General features: G+C 35.5%; 1 protein-coding gene across 2 annotated transcripts in view; it reads right to left on the reverse strand.

Moving 5' to 3' along the window:
* Positions 1-14,811, reverse strand: part of LOC110867791 (methyl-CpG-binding domain-containing protein 7) — a 31,732-nt gene extending 16,921 nt beyond the window's left edge. Inside the window, exons 1-7 of one of the 2 annotated variants that reach the window (XM_022116805.2) lie at positions 14,618-14,811; positions 14,334-14,432; positions 14,036-14,155; positions 13,755-13,898; positions 13,521-13,685; positions 13,230-13,431; positions 12,607-12,827 (exon numbers count right to left, since the gene is read on the reverse strand). In XM_022116805.2, the coding sequence (XP_021972497.1) occupies positions 13,252-13,431; positions 13,521-13,685; positions 13,755-13,898; positions 14,036-14,155; positions 14,334-14,432; positions 14,618-14,785 (876 nt within the window). In that variant the 5' untranslated portion in view covers positions 14,786-14,811 and the 3' untranslated portion in view covers positions 12,607-12,827; positions 13,230-13,251. Of the gene's footprint in view, positions 1-12,606; positions 12,828-13,229; positions 13,432-13,520; positions 13,686-13,754; positions 13,899-14,035; positions 14,156-14,333; positions 14,433-14,617 lie in introns of those variants that run through there. The other variant, XM_022116795.2, reaches the window with a different exon arrangement.
* Between the last annotated feature and the right edge of the window lie 5,110 nt (positions 14,812-19,921).

Below are 19,921 nucleotides of genomic sequence, written 5' to 3' on the forward strand. Positions count from 1 at the left end.
GGTCCAAACATCACTATGCACAATGTCAAATGGTTGCAATGTAATATTATTAGATGAATAAAAGGGGAGCCTAGTGCTCTTGCCAAAAACACAAGGTTCACAAACATTTTTATTTAAAGTCTTAAAAACAATAGAATTCGAATTTTTCAAAGACTGAAGTAGGGCCGGGCCTGGGTGGCCAAGGCATTGATGCCATAAAGTGGAGGATTGAGTAGCAGTGGTGGAGGTAGAGAAGCAATGGAAGTCCTTGGAGAAGGGGTAGAGATCACCGCTGCTGTCGCATCGGATTATAGGAATCCGGGTCTTGTAGTCCTTCACAAGAAAACCAAACGGGTCAAATTCGACAGATACAGAATTATCTCTAGTGAATTGACGCACTGAAATTAGTTTTCTAACAAGTTTAGGGGCATAAAGGACACGGTTTAAGACAAAGGGTGGATATGGTGGGGGGAAGGTTTGTGGTCCATGTCCATGTACCGGGATGGATTTTCCATCACCAACGATAATATTTTCATTCACACAATTATTAAGAATAGTACCAAAATTACCTGAATTGGGATCCATGCTGATAGTTGCACCCGTGTCCATGACTCCATGCTGATAATCCGGTGGGTTGAGGGACATGGTGTAAAGGGCCTGTTGGATGTCAGTGGGTGAGTATGTAGCCTGGTGACCCTGATGAGGACGGGGGCCGAGAATGCCCTGGCTGGGATTAGTATGCGGTGGTGGGGTAGTGGTGGGGTAGGGGCAAGGAGGTGGTGGAGCTGCAGACCAGGAAAGCCAGGGTGGTGGTGAAGTGGAGTTGGTGTTCGGGTTGGGGATGGTCCAAGTGTAGGTAGTAGGGGAGGTCCACGGACCGTAGGGTTGGCCACGACCAGGGTTGTAGCCCCGAGACCAATAGGACCGGCCACGGCCACGTCCCCGTGACCGGCCTCGGCCGCGAGTGGGATTGGGGTTGGGTTCAGTCTTGTTGGACGGGTGTGAGGAGTTTGGGGATGGGATTTTAGATGTGGTGGTGGTCAGGGCTTGATTGGCGAGGTTAGCGGCATACAAGGCTTTCTCGGCCCTTTGACTTTCTATCATGCACAGCTGTGATCGTGCTTCATAGAACGAAGGGGTGGGTTCTTTTTGTTGGAGGATGGTGGATATGCCTTCGTACTGATCTGTGAGACCAGCAAGAAGGTGTAGAACAAGACGTTTATTATCAAGTGGGGCACCGACATTAGCAAGTTGGTCAGCAAGGGACTTGATGGCTTGACAATATGCGGACATATTGGGAAAACCATCTAAACGAGTGGTGGCAAATTTCTGCATGAGATATGTGGCACGAGAGTTTTTGTTGTCCTGAAAGAGACCTTCAATGGCTGACCAAGCATCATAGGCTGACATGTTGGGGACGACAATAGTATTGAGGAGATCATTAGAAATAGTCCCGTAGATCCATTGTTTGACAATGGCGTCTAGCCGAGACCAGAGTTCATCCGTAGGTTTGGAGGTTTTGTCTTTGTCTTTGTCACCCTCCGAAGAAGATGACGCAGTTGTGGTGGCAGGAGGAGAGAGGTGGTCGATGGCCTGAAAAGCACGGCAGTGGTTTTGAAACAGTTCCGACCACAGGCCATATTGGCTGGATTCGGATTCAAGGAGGACATGTATGGAGTTTCTGATGTTGTTGACGGTAATGGTTGGGTGTATCTTCTCGGCCATGAGAACCTGTTTGGGTCAAAAAAAAAAACAGCAAGAGTACAACAAACCATAGGGGGTAATAAGAAAGGGTAATATAGTCATTTTACATAATAGAATATTATTATGTAATTATTGTATTAGTAAGGTTTGTAAGAAATATTTAACACCGGGGGGTAATATTGCATAGTACAACAAACCATAGGGGGTAATAAGAAAGGGTAATATAGTCATTTTACACTAGGGGGTAATATTGCAGAGTAGAACAAAGCATAAGGGGTAACAAGAAAGGGTAATATAGTCATTTAACATACCATTTTAACAGAACTGTTAAGTTCTTTGACGGCAAGGGGTAATATTGCATGGTTTCTCATTAGTTGGGGGTCTGACAGCAAAATTTCCTTGGGAGGGAGTCAAGGTGCCAATCACTTATACCCCAGGGGGTAAAATTGCAGTTACTCTTATATTTTTGTATCAAGGGTATAAGGGGTGTAACCCAAGGTATTCGTGGGCCTACATAAGAGACTTTAAATCGGGCTAATAAAGAAAGTTGTTGATGTTACATTTTTTCTAATAAAATGGTTCTAGGCTTGTGTTGGTAGTCCTTAACTAAAGTTATTACTTTTAAAACTTAAATAATGGCTTTACCTTTTTATATAAAAAATTATAAAAAGAAATTTAAATTACCTATAAATCGAAATCCCGGACCTCAAACCCTAAGATATAATCGACGTTTCATAATCATTTTCTCTCAGTTCCTTTTTCTTTAATCTGCGCCGACTGTAGTCTTACCTGCCTTTTACTACGCCGCCGCAACAATGTATATATATCTTGTACCGATTTTTTTATTGTTTAAACTATTCTGATCATCAAATCGTCTATTAGCAATTGATCGGTTTTGATTAGGGAAAATCTTATTGTTTTAGTATGAGTTTTTATTTTTAATCCCATAATTATGCATTTATAGGGATCTGATCGTTATTGTTTGTGTAGATCTGGGATTTACTAAACTAAACAATTTCCTTTTATTTTGACAGAAATTTAGATAAGAGCTACTTATACGACCAGTTGTCCAATTCTATCTCAAGAAAAGAGACTTCCCCAAAGGTATATTAAAAAGTTGACTTTTATAATATTGTTCTTAGTTTTATATCTAAATTTGGGGCCAACCACCAACGAATAGTCCAAAATTCTTCTATCACTGAAAAATGACGATTTTGTTTCTCTTTTAGCTTGGCTGCGAGTTGGATTTAGGGAAATCTATTTACAAGTTTTTTTTGGTATTGATATTCAACTAAGTTAGGGCTTAGTTTAACTAATTGTTTTTTAGAATGATGTATCCCTAAATAAAGATTTCTCGAATTTTTGTAAATTGGGCTACAAATTGAATTGAATTGATGGGATAGCTATTTAAAATGAATATTAGTTAAAAATTGGTTAAATGAGATTAAATTAACCAAAGACCTCATGAAGTTAACAAAAGTAGGTAACCCGTGGGTACCTTCCATTAATAGGGATGACAGTGGGTCAAGTTTGAATCGGGTATTAGTAATCCATACTCATACCTGGTCGTAAAATCGTTTTCCATACCCGATCCAATACCCGTCGGGTATTTGTCGGGTATGGGCATATTCATTAGTTTGTTAAAAGGTTTCGTTGGGATTTCCAAATACATTTCTTTACTATCATAATTATTATATAATCTTATTTATACAACAACTATTATAAACAAAAAATGTCCATTACAAACATATAAGTTTTATCATAAATTAATAATAACTTTATAATACTTATACACGTATATATTTCACAATATAGAAAATATAAGTAATATTATCAAACACACATACTAAAAGAAAATTTATTTTTCACATTTTGAACATACTAAAATAAATCACTAATAGACAAAGGTTAATGAAAAACATACATATAAATTAAAAAATTCGGGTATATAGTTCAGGTAATCGTGTCGGGTATCACCTAATCACGTTCCCGGCCCATACCCGCGAAATTTTTTAAAACTAATTTCATACCCGAACCAATACCCATCAGGTATCGGGTATGCTCGTCCCATTTGTGTCGGGTTCGGCTATACCCATTGGGCTCGGGTAGTTTTGTCATCTCTATCCATTTAGGGATGGCAAAAGAACCTATAAGGAAATAAGATACCTAAAGTTTTAGTACGGTTATATTAAGACGAGTATTCGGGTATTAGGACTAGAAATGTGATGAATGGTTTTTCGTAGGTTTGTGACGGACTGACGGGTATGGTATTAGGTGATACTCCGATGATAGTTAAAAAGTTTAGATTATAAAAGTGTAGTTAAGTATTTGATATATCAAATGGGGCTATCTATGGAGTTTAAGGTTGGTTACAAATAATAGTTATCCAAATAGATTTTTTAATGACATGAGACCAAAACCAAATATACACGATACCTACAAACCCAATGGGTGATGTAACAGGTAGTCAACATTTATGAGACCATACATGATACAATTTTATAGCCATGTATGGTTCTATGATTACCAAAAAGTGCCTTGTACTCGGATCATTAACATCCTCACTATTTCATTGATCTAATAACCTTTTTGTTTTGACTTGTTAAAAAGTATAATCATCTCAATTTCAAAAAAATTGTAACCCAAATTTACGAGTTAACTATAGTAAAATTGTAATTATATGTGATATTGATACTTGAAATGGAATCTGAATACTATGAAAACCTTAGGGCTTGTTGATTACAGAGGATAATGGGGTAAATTTAGGAGTATAACTAAAGAGTGTATGTGTTAGTCGTCAAAAAGATTAAGTAAGATAAATATGAAGGGAATTCTAGTATTCCAAGAGTAATGCAAGTAATCTTAACTAGTACACTAGTATAAGATATTTTTTAATTTGTAACCACCATGGTTGTAAATATCTTAACTAGTCATTGATTAATCACAATTAATTCTGATTAATCGCTAATCCTCACGCATCATCCGACTAGCGACCAATAATTACTTCATAGTTAGGCTAAACGGTATGGAACCGTCGCCAGGTTCGTCCTCCAACTTCGCCGCCACATCACCACCGTCGTCCCACGCCGCTGCCCCTCCGTCCCCCTCCGTCCCGTCCTCCCCGTCGGAGTTAAGCCGTTTGCGACGGACCAAAGCATGTGGGCCCCCCTTGGTGACGCCCGTCCTCCCACGCCGCCCCCCTCGGTCTTGCTCCGACGACGTCCTCTTCTCCGGCACCATACCGTGTAGCCTTACTAACAACAGATTTAGTTTACTTCGAAGTCCATGTGCTCATTAACAGATGTTTAACAAATTATATATTTTGGAATTTACGATTTCAGAATTTTAGAAATAGATAAACTAAAATGTAAATTTTAGTATCCCACTTGGAAATTTTATAAGCTTTAAATAACTTTATAGTTTTAATAAGTTGTTTATAACTAATTTGAAGTTATTTATTTAAATAAACACTAAATAGGGGTGTATCCGGCACAAATATAATTAACCAACTAAACATACGAATAATAACTTGAACTAGTTTTTTTTACGTCGCGTATTGCGGCGAAACCGAGTAAATGATAATGTAAAACAAACGTGATTTGAAAATAAATCATGTTGTTAGAAAGCCAAACCATTAAAACGATTTAGTTTATTATCGTACCGTTTTATGATACCAAATAAATACTTTATTTTGAGTACAACTTCGTTTTTAACAAAACTTATAACAAAATGTCAGGGAAAAAATTAAGAACAACTACGTACTTAAGTTTTTAGAGAAAAAAATTATAACGTAAATTATTAAAGAAGTATCAAATTAATCGATAAATTAATATATGTTAAAAAAAGGAAAAAAATTAAAAATATGTTATTAAAAATAAATATAATAATGAACTATTATTACATATAAAATAATAAAATAATAAAAAAACTATATATTAATATAAAAATAAAGTTACTATTCATCAGCACTTGTCAACAATATATACATAATTCTATTGCCGGAAAGTAGGGATGGCAATCGAGCCAGAATACAATGGGTAAATCGGAAACCCGAAACATTTGGGACAAGTATTCGGGTATATGGATGAGTATGATATTAATTTTAATTTTTTTTCGTGAGTATTGAATTATGAGATACCCAACCTGATTACCTGAAAACATATACTAGATTACCCGAAAATTTTTAATATTATTTTCCATTAACCCTAGCATAGCTAGAAATGATTCATTCTAGTACTTTCTTGAACTTGTTTGGAATATGTGTATGATAATAGGGGATGGATCATGAGAAAACTAGTTTAAATGAGAAAACTAAAAAACTAACTAAAAAAGCCTAAAAAACATACCAATTTTTTTTTGGAAAATTGGTTTTTAATAAACCAACCTTTGCCCCATTGGTAAATAATAATCCAACCTACAGAATTGGTATATAATAATCCTACCTATCAACATGTTGGTACTCAATGAACTTCCGTTAGTTTTTTTTAACTGAAGTAAGTTTTTAAGTTTTATTTATTACACAAACAGTCCATGTAGTTGTAATTTACTAGTTTTAACTATGAGTTAATAGCCAAAATGGTCCCTGAGGTTAATAGCCACAGCACCGCCACCGCCACCACCACCACCACCGTTGCCGCCGCCACAGCACCGCCACCACCACCACCGCCGCCACCACCGCCACCACCACCACCACCACCGCACCGCCACCACCGCAACGTTTTTTTTTTTCACCACCCAAACTGAACACTATTATTATTATTATTATTATTATTTTGAATCGTCTTTGTTATTCGCTTTCGTAAATTCCTTGTCGTTGTTTTATGTATAATCTCAAAAATGACTCAACAGGGAAGGAAATAATATACCGAACAAAAATGACGTGACTTCCTGATGTATCCCGGTGACGTCTCAAAACCTCCGGCTAGTTCCGGCGAGAGCTCCTGGTCCCAACGGTGGACGCGCTAGGTTCCGGCAAGCTGTGCGGGGGTTTCGAAGGGTGTGTGGGTTGAGTGTTGGCGAAAAATGTTACTAGGGTGGTTCGTGATGTTATCCCAGCGATCGAAACATAGAATGTTCATGCCGTTTTATAATGTTCGAGCTTAAAAAGGAAGGTTGTTGAATCGTGGAATGAGAGGGACACGATTAAAGCCAGGTTCATGCAATCTTATAAAAAGAAACGCGGAATTTACAGCTCATTATCGATCAGTTAGTTTGTTACCAAGTTTACCAAGTTTAGTCACTTGCTTTGGGCTATATTCGGAAACGCGGTGAAAAAAAACGTTGCGGTGGTGGTGGTGGTGGCGGTGCGGTGGTGGTGGTAGTGGTGGTGGTGCGGTGGTGGTGGTGGTGGTGGTGGCGGTGTTGTGGTGGTGGTGGTGGTGGCGGTGCTGTGGCGGCGGTGGTGGTGGTGGTGGCGGTGTTGTGGCTATTAACCTCAGGGACCATTTTTGCTATTAACTCATAGTTAAAACTAGTAAATTACAACTACAGGGATTGTTTGTGTAATAAATAAAACTTAAAAACTAACTTCAGTTAAAAAAAACTAACGGAAGTTCATTGAGTGCCAACATGTTGATAGGTAGGATTATTATATACCAATTCTGTAGGTTGGATTATTATTTACCAATGGGGCAAAGGTTGGTTTATTAAAAACCAATTTTCCTTTTTTTTTACATTTTTTTTATAAAAAAACAGCTCTTTTTTATATGAAAAAAAATTTCAAAAAAAAATTGTACTGCACGTGTGCACTAATACGGAAAGCCTAAATCACTTAACCCACCCCCACCGACACCCCCCCAAAAACCTAACCCCCCCTCCCTCCAAAAACCTAAATTCACCCTCCCACCAAAAGCCTAAACGCCCCCACCCCCGAAAACCTAAAAGTAAACCCTAAACATAAACCCGAAAAAAACCTAAACCCCACCCCCACCCCACCACCACCCCCAAAAACCTAACCCCCTCCCCTACACCTAAAAATCTAATTCTAAACCTCCAAAAAACTTAACCCTAAAAGCTAAACTAAACTTAAAAGCTAATTTTAAGCATGTAATGCATATGTGTAGTACATATATAATGCACATGTGCAGTAAAAGTTTTTTTTTTTGAAATTTTTTTATATCTATAAAATAGCGGTTTTTTTTTTATAAAAAATTGTAAAAAAAATTGATATGTTTTTTTAGGTTTTTTTAGTTAGTTTTCTAGTTTTCTCATAATCCTTTCCCTATGATAATATTATGTATATTTTTAGATATGAAATATTAACTTGCTTTTTTGGATTTATATCATCATGAAAGATTACATATTTTAGAAATTTTAAACTTATGATAGTGATGATATGTAAGTGATAATCATATTTTGATTCATTGTAGTTGTTAAAAACATAAAAAAAAAAAAAAAAAATAGAATGGTAAGTTGGTTCTACTTATACCAAGTTCATTGAGCTCTCGTGAGCAGCTACTAATGCTTTGAATTGAAATCGAGCCTAGATTGTATTGTATTAGCTAGTCATACTTTGTATGGTATGAATAACACGTATTTGGAAATCACGAGTTTTTTACGCAAACTAACTTATACCAAGTTCATTGAGCTCTCGTGAGCAGCTACTAATGCTTTGACTTGAACTTAAGACCTTCCCTTTCGAAACCTAGTCTTATAAACGCAAACCACCACCCCATTGGTTGTTATATAGACAGATACATGTCGAATGTGCCTTTGCTAGAAATCATCGTCTAGGCCACTAGGGTTGAAATGCATGCCCAACTTTTTATCATAATTAAAAGTAATAATTTGTGTATCTATAAACAGGTGATTAAAGATAAATAATACTTTACATAGTTTTACTATACATATTGTATAGAAACTTAGGGTTCTATTCTTGAATTTCTCCTTGAAATCTCTCTTCTTTGGCTAGATCTTGGATGGCCATCAAACCTCCTCTTCCGGTCACACTCTTTAGGCTATGTGTAATGATTTCTGCCACATTAGTGTCATATAGACAAAAGTGATTTCACTAATGAATTTCACTAAATTGTGTAATGGATTCGCTTAAAAAAAGTTTGACTGAAGTGTGTAATTGTTTAAAAAAACTAAAAGAAAAAGAGTGTATGTGGTCCGATTTTGATTGGATTAAAAAATAAATAAAAAGGGCTTGCGATGTGGTTGACAAATCGCGGCCCACGCTCGTGATTTGCCCTACCCCTCTGCCCATCGCACCTCAAAAACATCTCTGTGGGGCGGTGTTCAACGCCCGAAATAAATGAGGTGGCAAAAAGGTGTTATTCCCCAACACATAGCCAAATTGTGGCTTGCTTTAATTGTCACATCTCTCGCTCCTTGTTCTACCCGAGTTATGTTAGACACAAAGATTTTGTTTTTTTTTTTTCTTTTGCTAGACATTAGTGTTTTATTATGTTTTTGCCGGCACAAGCCTGTGTTGTAACCATAGCATTTTCGTTGTATCTTTGGCCACAAGGAGCGGATCTAGGTCACTTTTGTGGGTTCCCAGGAACCCATTGGGTTTGGAAAAAATGGAAAAAATTAGTGAGAACCTCGTATGATTTGGAAAAAATAGTGAGAATTAGTGAGAATCTACCAAAAGGAACCCAGTAAAAAAAGTTCTTAGATCCGCCACCACAACCAAGTCGTTGCTAAGAGAACGGATCATTTACCAAATTTTTTCTTACTAATATAAGCTTTACATTTTTTTGATAAAATATCCGCTCCTCTTATATTTGTGGCTTCTATAGTTTTTATTCAATATGCGTGTATGATCTCTTCCCGCTTTGACTATGGAAAAGCATTAGATCAAATATATTATAATTATCTTATCATGCATAAGACGTATGATTTGATTTTTCTTTAATTTTATTAATTATCCTTGTTAAGACACATTACCTTACGGGTTTTCGTTGATTGAGGTATACGTTAGTGTATTTAGGACCATCCCATCGGTGTAGCACGTATCTTGGAACACATGGATGAGACTGTTCTTTTCGAACCAATTATTTGGGCATTATAAGTGAGGCTTTCGTTACACAAATATATATGGACTTTAGTTGAAAACACAACCAATTTCACATGTATGTAGTGTTAACCGGATATATTAGTACAATGTACATAGTGTCAACTATATATTAGTTGAAAACACAACCAATTTCACACGTACGTAGTGTTAACCGGATATATTAGTATAATGTAAGTAGTGTCAACCATATATATTAGTACAAGAATTAACTTTGTTTTATTTTGAAGTTAAATTTCGTTGTGAATCATGGCTCCCAAGAGATCTAACAACCGCAAAGAGAAAACGGAGTCTAAGGACAAGAATATTTTCATGGTTCCTGGAATGAGCTCCATGGCTCAAAAAAGATCTAACAAGGACAAAGAAGAAGTTGAGTGTGACGACAAGAGTGTATGCAAGCCTCATGAAATGAGCTCAATGGCTCCCAAAAAATTTAACAAGGGCAATGAGGAAGTCATGTGTGATGCCAAGAGTGTATGCAAGGTTCCTGAAATGAGCTCAACGGCTCCCAAAAGATCTAACAAGGGCAAAGAGAAAGTGAACTATGATGACAAGAGTGTATTCAAGGTTCAAGGGATGAGCTCCGTGACTCCCAAACAATCTGACAAGGGCAAAGCGGAAAAGAAGTACGATGACAACAGTGTTTTTAAGGTTCCTAGAATGAGCTCCATTGGTGCGAGGGTTAGGTTCTCCAAAAGGATTGAAGGTATGTGCTTTTCAGGTCACCTTAACCTTTTATTTTATTTATGGTACAACATATAGGTGAACATAGGTCTGTTTGTTTCGATTATAGACTAAAGTCAAACCTATAACCGATAACTAGTCAGTTCAGTTATAAAAAAGTTCAGTTAACCGTAGTGGCAAACAAAATGGGCGTTTTCTTTGCCCAATCACCCTAAAAAACACCGCGTAACCATTACGCTTGGGCGTGTTTGGCTTCTTTTTTGTTTGGGCGTTTTATAAAAAAACGCTGGATGGGGGAATGGTTGTCCAATCATATTTCAGTTTGCATTAATTGGCCAATAAGAATTTTAAGTTCTTTTTTTTAAATTTTATTTTATTACAAAACATAATGCCCAATAATGTCCCATCCCCACTACACCCATTTTAGAAAACGCCCAATAATGCCCCATTGCTGATTGGGCTGCCATATGACGCAAAACGCCCAAGGGTGAATATTACCCACTACGCATGGTCTTAGATGTGGGTAAAACTAAGCTAAATTCAATTAATAAATGTAACTATATCTTGTTTAGATGAAATACTATCAATTCTTTTTATTTAACATTTAAAGAAAAAAAGTTACACAACTAATATATTATTTATAAACATTTCTAACAAAAACTTTCCAATATGTAACATATATTTATAAAAGTAAAAATAATATAGGCGTTTGTTTAGCGTCGGTTCAGTTCAGTTAATTTCATTATCTATTGACGTAGAACCATAATCAAATTACAAAAATCAATTATCATAGAAAGCTTAACCAAACATTTGGTTTATCAATCGATTCGTCTATTGGTTATGGTTCAGTTAGTTGGTTTTTCTAGTCACCCATAGTAAGCAACACTCCAATAACCGGTTGGATCGAGTCAAAAAAGGTCAGGTACACGTTGAATTGACCCAACCCATCAATACCTTTTAGTAGTAGATATTTTATGAATTGTTTTAACTGTTTTCTTTTTAGTTTTAAATATTTGAGCCGTCAATACCTATGCAGTTCTTGTGTATTCAAGAGGACTTGAGGACAACTTTGAGTCCCTTTTCAAGGTATCAAGGAAGACATTCAATTATATCCGCTCACTAGTACACGAGCGGATGATAAATGGATTCATGAGCTTCACATTCACGGACGGTAGACAAATGTCTCTAAACGACCAAATCGCCATGTCATTAACAAGGCTAAGCTCCGTCAACACAAGTATTAACATAGCAATTATGTTTGATACAAATGACCGGACCGTTGACACGGTCACATGGGAGTTCGTCCAAGCGTTGGAACCACACGCCCTCGAGCACATTTCATGGCCATTAGATATAGCCGAAACAAAATCAAGGTTTGAGAAGCTCAGTGGAATGCCAAACTGTTGTGGGGCCATTGAGACCACACATGTAAAGATGCACCTACACGAGTCTGAAGGTGAAACCGACGTGTGGCTCGACAGGAGTAACAACAACAGTATGAGACTACAGGTGATCGTTGACCCGGCAATGCGGTTCGTTGACGTGGTTTCTGGGTTCCCGGGACGTATGACTAAAAACGGTGTCCTTCATCAATCGGAAATGTTTCGTTTGGCACAGAAAGGAGAAAAGCTAAACGGGAATAGAGTCGAGCTTTCTAAACGAACAACGATTCCAGAATATTTAGTTGGAGACTCGGGTTTTCGGCTTCTTCCATGGCTGATGACTCCATACCATGATGTAGAACTGAATGAAGATCAAATCGAATACAACAAGAGGCATTTAGCAACTCGGTCGGTTGCTAGTCGAGCTTTGAAGAAGTTGAAGGAGGTTTGGACGGTGATAGAGGGCGGCATGTGGCGGCCCAATAGGCATAAGTTGCCAAGAATCATACTTGCATGTTGCATCCTTCACAACATTCAAATTGAGTACGAAGGAGATGGGGTATCCGACGAGTCAATGACTTTGTTTGACCATGATCCCGGGTATCCACCAGAAAAAAGTACAGTACCTGAGGATAAAAACGCTGTGGTTGTGAGAGATGAGCTGTGCCTCTATTTAGCCCGAAAACTTCCAGTTTACATGGTTGAAGACTAAAAACGCAGCATTTATGAGATAAAACTGTCTCGGTTAGTCCTTTTCTTTTAACAGTATCAAAACAATGGAGTTTAAATTATGATTTTCTATGCTTATATACTTGAAACATTTTGGTGTTTACTTTTAGTCGAAAGATGTTTTCATTTATATCCTTGGGATTGGCATGATGATTAGGAAACCCGTTCTGTGGTACTAATTTTTCGTTTAAAACCCGACATTCAAACAGGCAACTTATATGCAGTGATACAACATACACATCAATAGTTTAGATACTATCTAAATACCTTCAAACTTGGTTGCACCATCATCTGAGTCAAGAAATCATCAAACCCGCCTTGGATTATTCCTGCAAATAAGCAGGATTTATATCATCAAAAATAGGGTTTGTAAATGAACCGAATGAACACGAACGCGCCTTACAAGTCTTTGTTTGAGTTTAACTAAATGTTTGTTCACGTTTAGTATAAGAATATTTATATATAAACAAATAGATATGAACAAACACTCTACCGTACGTTCACGAATGTAAATGAATAAACGAGAAGTTTGTTCGTATCAGTTAAGTGAACATAAAATATTTCCCACGTCCGTTTAATGAATAATAAACTATATTCATTGAACTATTCACTAAACGTTCAGTTCATTTATAGCATTTGAAAGCGACTCTCCATAGTACGATTCCATTGTAAAACTCTACTACAAATACTTCCTGATTTTGGTATGAAATCCATTAATAACACTAAAATACCTGTTCATTACGTTTGGCGCTATTAATTAATGGTCCACATGAATCTTCTTCCCCATTTTTGCTTCATAGAATCCGGGACCAATTCATCTCCAACAAAAGCGTTCCAAGTTTCTCCTGCAGTGCTAGGAATAACCCAATTTATCCTGCTTGGAACGGCATTGCTTGAAGTGCTTTTCTTCCACGAATCATACGAACGGTAATTCTGAAAAAAAAAAACAGCAAATCAAAATCAAACTAATAGTTTCTATTTCAACTTTCAGTCAAACACAAAGTCAATTTGTAAAGTCAAACCTTTATGGGACTGGCTAACTTAAAAGCCTTGGAAAGAGGTACGTTATCTTCTCTAAATTCTTCTAGTACTACTGATAGAGGTGAACTTTCTTCAAGTTGTGCTAGATGTTTCTTAACAGATGTTAAAGATCTGAACATGTGTCCAGTCCCAGGCTCATAATAATACTGCAATATAGAAAACAACATAAAAAAACTTATTTATTATCTATAAAAAGAAATACTTCAAGAAATCACCTTGTCGAAATGGTCACCCGTCTTTCGGGGCACTTCTTTCACAATCCATCCTTCAGGGAGGAAGGGAGATGTGGATAAAAAGCTTCCGGTGGTCATATTTATCAACCGATATTCATTATCTTGATCTTCTTCAAAATCTTGCATCTGTAACAAATCATTAGAATTATGTTCAAAACTCGTTTGACTTGTTACCTGACCTGACTGGTCAGGCTTATGAATAAGCACTATCATTAAAGTAGAAAGTAGGATAATTAGATAATCACAAGTTTGAATAACACGACCTTTTCGTAGTATAGAGGCCTCTTGGATTTTGATCTAGTTGGTATAGATCCGCCTATAAGGTATCTCTCGACATCTTTTAGGGATCGAAACTTCCGTCCCGTTTCTGGATCATGATAGTACTGCAAAATATTGTTACAAATATATCAATTTAATTACAATTAAATGTTATTTCCAATGATTCATCAACAGCTAGTATCATTTTTCTCAATACACTCTCAACTACCTCTTTCCCGAGCATTTACTCTCTCTAAAACAGATAGTTACTCTCACGATAATTTTAAAGCAAATTCATATTACCTTGTCAATAGTATTTCCAGATTTACGTGGTACCTTCTCCACAAACCAATCTTCAGGTAACGTAAACTTTGTGGTAGTCCAATTACTTTCCGGAGCCATCTGCAGCAAGCATTTTTACATAATTTCTTCTAATATTTGTCCCATAATATACAAAATCCCTCTTTTGATACAGAAAATTACTTATTTGACAGATTAAACTAACAGAAGTAATAATCAAATACTATCAACATCACATAATTTACACTCTATAAATAATAAAATACAGTTTACGTATGTTAGCATACCGTGTGGCCGTCGGGTCGGGGGACCCGGTTGATGATCCAGCCGTGAGGAACACAAAACGGCATTGGAGAGGAATCGGAATCGGAATGTGAGATAGGAGTGACGTCGTTAATAAGAGCGAGTTGACGGTGAAGGTCGGAATCATTGCCGCCGGTAACCGCCTCCGCCATTCGTATTGGGCCAGATAGTTTTTGTTGGGCTCTTTTTTAATATAGTCAGTCAGTTGTCACTGCTGTAGATATTGGGCTTTTGACAAGTGTTCATGCTATTTTTTCCACGTGGCAACATTAAAGCATTTTTTCCACGTGGCATCATTAAAGCAAAGTTTAGAATTTAGTTTTTATTTTTATTTTATTTTTGTAAAGTTTTTTTTTTCTTATTTTCCCACGAATATTGACAAGTGGGATGACTTTATATCACGTCTGATTCTAGATTTTTGATTTCTTTCTTCATACTAGTCAAGTGTATGAAAGATTGAAAGCAACTTCTATGTTGTGACAGGAACGTTAATAAAATTATAATAATAGGTAAATGAATTTATAAATTATAGGGTTTAATAAAATTAAACGTCACCTATAAGGCTAAGGGGTGTGGATCGATGGAGGAAGGGGGTGAGGGTGAGGTGGTGGGTCGGCGCTGAGCCAAACACCCTCCCCCATTAATTCTCAGTGCTCTCGGTGAATTCTCACCCTTCTCCCCGAACTTCAGTTTCGAATGTTGGGCCAATATGACCGTTGTAACGGTCATTTCAATTAAAAAAAACTAAAAAATCTATAAATACCCTTTTATTAACCCATTTTAAATCACACACATTTGCAATTTCACCCAACTCATACTTTACAAACATTAAGCATGAATCTGAGTCGATCAAACCCACCACCATTCTCTGCCATCTCTATATCCCTATTTTTCTCTTTTCTCCATGGCAGATCTAGGTTCAAGAGGAAGAACATGGTGTGGTTCTCCATCCACACTAGAGAAAGCGGTTCCAATCACCCTGACAGTGATTCCGTATTTCTTCAATGACCAAAGGGAATTATAATATACATTGAATAAGTTAGGAGGTGCGGGAGTACATGTTTGTTCAAGTTGTTATAATTTCAAGTATTTGAGCATAGCCCAGAATGGGGGTTCCAATGGGGCAGCGCCCCTGGAAGCAGGGTCCAAGGGGCAAAGAGCCTCTGGTTTAAATTGCTTTATGGAAAATGTCTTAGAAAAAAACAATTTTTTAGAAATTAGTTATAATTTTGAGACAAAAAAATAAAAGTAGTTAAAGGCAATTATATTTAATTTTTTAATTATAACTGCAAAATAATCCCCAAATCCGTATCTTCTTCTTTGGTGACATTCTGGTTCAATTACGAATTCATTAATACACATACTGTTGTTCAATTTCTCGAATTCAGAATTGTATCCGATTGAATTATTCGATAGAACCACCGAAATAATTTGATCTGAGAGTGATTATACGTCTCTCTTATTATCCGTGGTATAAAAAATTCCCCAACATTCTCTATTTCATTCATGTCACTCACGACTCTTGTCGTTCATCATGCCATCTAGGGGCGGGGACCTATGTGAATGGGCACCCTTTGAAAAAATATCGTGTATTTTATAGGCAAAAAATCCGATCGTACTCCTTGAAAATATGGTTATATCTCTCATTCAAATCCCATAAAATAATTCTTGATCGGCCACGGATGCTATCATGCTTGTCTTCGTCATTGCCCTTATTGAACTATGTGTGTGCGATGATCCAGGTTTAGACCCATCCCATCGGGTCGGAGAGTGTTGCTCCATATGATATGGGATTGAGATATTTATCTCTTCAACACGCGTTTTGAGCCTTGCTTCTTGCACCTTCCACAAGTGTATTGCTAAAAGTCGAATGCATCAAATGTCATTTTGACAAACGGACACCCTACATATTCATAAACATCTCTATAAATAGTGACTTTTTAGCAATACTAAGGGAAAAAGTCATCTGAAAGAATTCAATATCTTATTTTAGATTAACTTCTATTTTGCTTTCTATGATTTGGTCATTTTAACGATTTTGTCTCAATAGTTTAAAAATAGCCATTTTCCTTCCTGATTTTTCTAACTTATCGTCATTTTGCTCCCTACCTCTAACTCCATCCAAAGAATCAATTAACTAGAAGGGTATTTTGGTAATTTTATAGATAAAAGCAAGGGCATGTAAGTCTTTTCACCTAGATCAACCTATAACTTGTTTATTTACATGTTTATAAGTAATTCTTTTCTTATCCCCCATCTTTCCAACCACTCTTTCTACCGGCCACCACCATCCACAACCATCCACCACCACCCGCAATTACCACCTGCTGACCACGACTACCGCGACTTTAACTAAACATTTTAAATGAGTTAGAGCCAGGGAGTAAACTACCGAAATACCCCTACTTTTCATTGAACGTTTTAACTGAGTTAGAGCCAGGGAGCAAACTGGTGACAAACTCGAAAGATCAGGGAGGAAAATGACTATTTTTAAACTATTGGAGTAAAACCGTTAAATGACTAAACCAAAGGGAGCAAAACGAAAGTTAACTCCTTATTTTAATATTATATAACTAGACTAGATATTGTTAATACTGCTTTTGCTTTATTAAAAAGCTACATATCATATTTTTCTTTAGTTGGATGAGTTTAAAAAGTGTTATTTTTGATAGATATTGTATGAACTACAATCAAGTAAATTTTGCATTGCATCTTACATATATAAACCGAAGAAAATATACATATACATGATAATTAATAAACACTAGTGATATTTCCCGCGCTACGCAGTGGGCTTTCGGTCGCTATCAGTTTGTTATAGTATCGGTATGATACTAGCAAGAGGATATCGACACGTGTTTTACATTGATCGAAACCACAAAAACGCATACCTGTGTCGATGTTGTTCGCCCAATATCTGTTTGGTTCGTCAACGTACCGACTTGTTATAGCTTATGATACCAACAGAATACTCTATTACGAATATAACTCATTTTCAACGCAATTTATACCGTCACATCGACAAAGCCTTAGAAACGAATACGGTATCAGTACCGAGGTTGTTCGGATGGTATTAGTTCCATTCGTCACGGTAAGAACAAAAAAAAATTAACTATACTTGACCCGTTTGAATAAAACTTTTATCAAATCGTAGATAAAAAATAAGCACGTCTCAACTGTACATTCGACCTTTTAGTAAACGTTATATTATCTTTGCTAAAATAACGAAAAAAGTAAACGGTGTTACTATATAGAATAAAAAATACAAAAAGAATTAATTATATTATACTTTACTCCTTAATAAAACTTAACATCGAATCATAGATTAAAATATATTACCATCCAAATGTATATTCGACATTTTAGTATAAGCGTTATCTTATTTCTATTTCTAATATAACAAAAATGGTAAGTGGGGTCACTTTATCTTAGAAAACAAAGAAAAAAAAAATCTAAACAATGAGGTAACTTTGATAACATATAGTTTATGATCCGATCACTTAAACATTACTGCATATAAATGAAAAAAAATATATATATTTTTTCAACGTAACTATAGTAACAAATATTGTAAGAATAAACAGTTCGTGGGAGGCATTGGAAGGAAAAGAGCAGAGTCAGTTTCTTGGAGGTGCTAGAAGTTAAATAGGAGAGGAAGCTGGAGGTCAAATTACCAAGCTACGTTTTTAGTAAGGAATAAGGATAATAACCTTTTAAAAGTTTATAGTATCGAAGATCCGAACAAAAAAAAAGTATAGATAGTGTACACGGAAAGTTACAAAAGTGCAATCGTTCACATTTGAGTTCACACTTGACACCTTCACTAACTACACCCACACATACGTGGGCGTCACTCACACGAAGTTTCTCCAAAGTTTACACGATAAGGACTAAGGACCAATCCAATATCAACTAAACCTTCGTTAATTAATAATTAAGTTTTTCTAATCAAGTTTAATGACTTAATCTTATTAAATCATATACTTGAATGTGTTCATATGTCACATCACTTTCCAATAGTAATCAAATCAAAGTTTAGTTTATCATCAACGAATTAAACCTTACTAGAGGGGTGAGCATGCGATGCGACCCAAAACACACACTGATAATCACATAATGTGTTAGTTTGTTTAAATTAAAAAAAAAACCTATAGTAATACCCTACTAAAATTAAAGATAAATAAAATGTTTGTTTTTATTATGTAACATTTTTTTTAATATTAACGTATGAAAAAATTTTGGTTGTTTAGAAATTGTGGATGTGAGCTGATTTAAAAAGTCAACATCTTAAAAGATTGTACTAATATGTTTTAAAAGTTGTAATGACTTAATTACTTTTAAATTACTTTATTATTTTTTTTTTGTTATCTTATATGTTTGTAAACTAATTTAAACTTCAAAAACAACTGATCAATATTAATGGTCCGCCCACTAATATATTTAAGATAACGGTCGAAAACGAAAGGGGTTGGCTAAATGCACCTCCATTTTTACTTTTCATACCTCCTTTCTAAAAATATCATTTTAAAAACTTGTCATGTTTCACCCCTATACAAACCATTATATTTAAAATGTTTTTTTTCCAAAAGGTTAAAAAAACCTTTTTTGTACTAAAAAAATAATAAGGTTTTTTTTATTAATCTTTCTTTTTTCATAACAATTATTTTTAAATATTAAAATTATAACGTTTTTCTCTAAATAAAACGAATCTTGTTTTTAAAGACACTTTCTGACTAGTATTTTATTATATTTTCATTCATAAACAGGCTTTACGAATTGAAAATTAACGTTTTTTATGAAAAAAAAAAAGATAAACATATTTTTTGAAAAAAAAAACCCGTTAATTTTATGTATTTAACCCCAAACCTCACTTTTATTCTTTTATTTCATAGTTAGTTGTCGTCCCTCTTTTATTTTAATAATACTATTATTATATGTAAATATTTTTATAAAATGATTAACAGTTCTATATATTAAAACTAGAAAATATTTTTCCTTTCTTCAAAAGAAAATATTTACATCACTAGCTTATATCTATTTATTAAACCATGTGTGTTAATGAATAAATAAATAAGTAGGTAGTATAATAATTTTTTTAAACTAAGAGTTCAGTTAGTGTCTTAGAATTAAAACTAAAACGGACACATCAAGCAAAACAAATTAAATTAAATTGACTTATTTCAATTTAAAACATTTGTTTTTTAATAAAAAACCACTTTTCGTTTTAAGTTAAAAAAACGTTTCAGAATACAACTAATAGTAATAACAAAAAGACCGAAAAAGATATT

Source organism: Helianthus annuus, chromosome 1 (genome assembly GCF_002127325.2).
Source record: "Helianthus annuus cultivar XRQ/B chromosome 1, HanXRQr2.0-SUNRISE, whole genome shotgun sequence".
Taxonomy (NCBI): domain Eukaryota; kingdom Viridiplantae; phylum Streptophyta; class Magnoliopsida; order Asterales; family Asteraceae; genus Helianthus; species Helianthus annuus.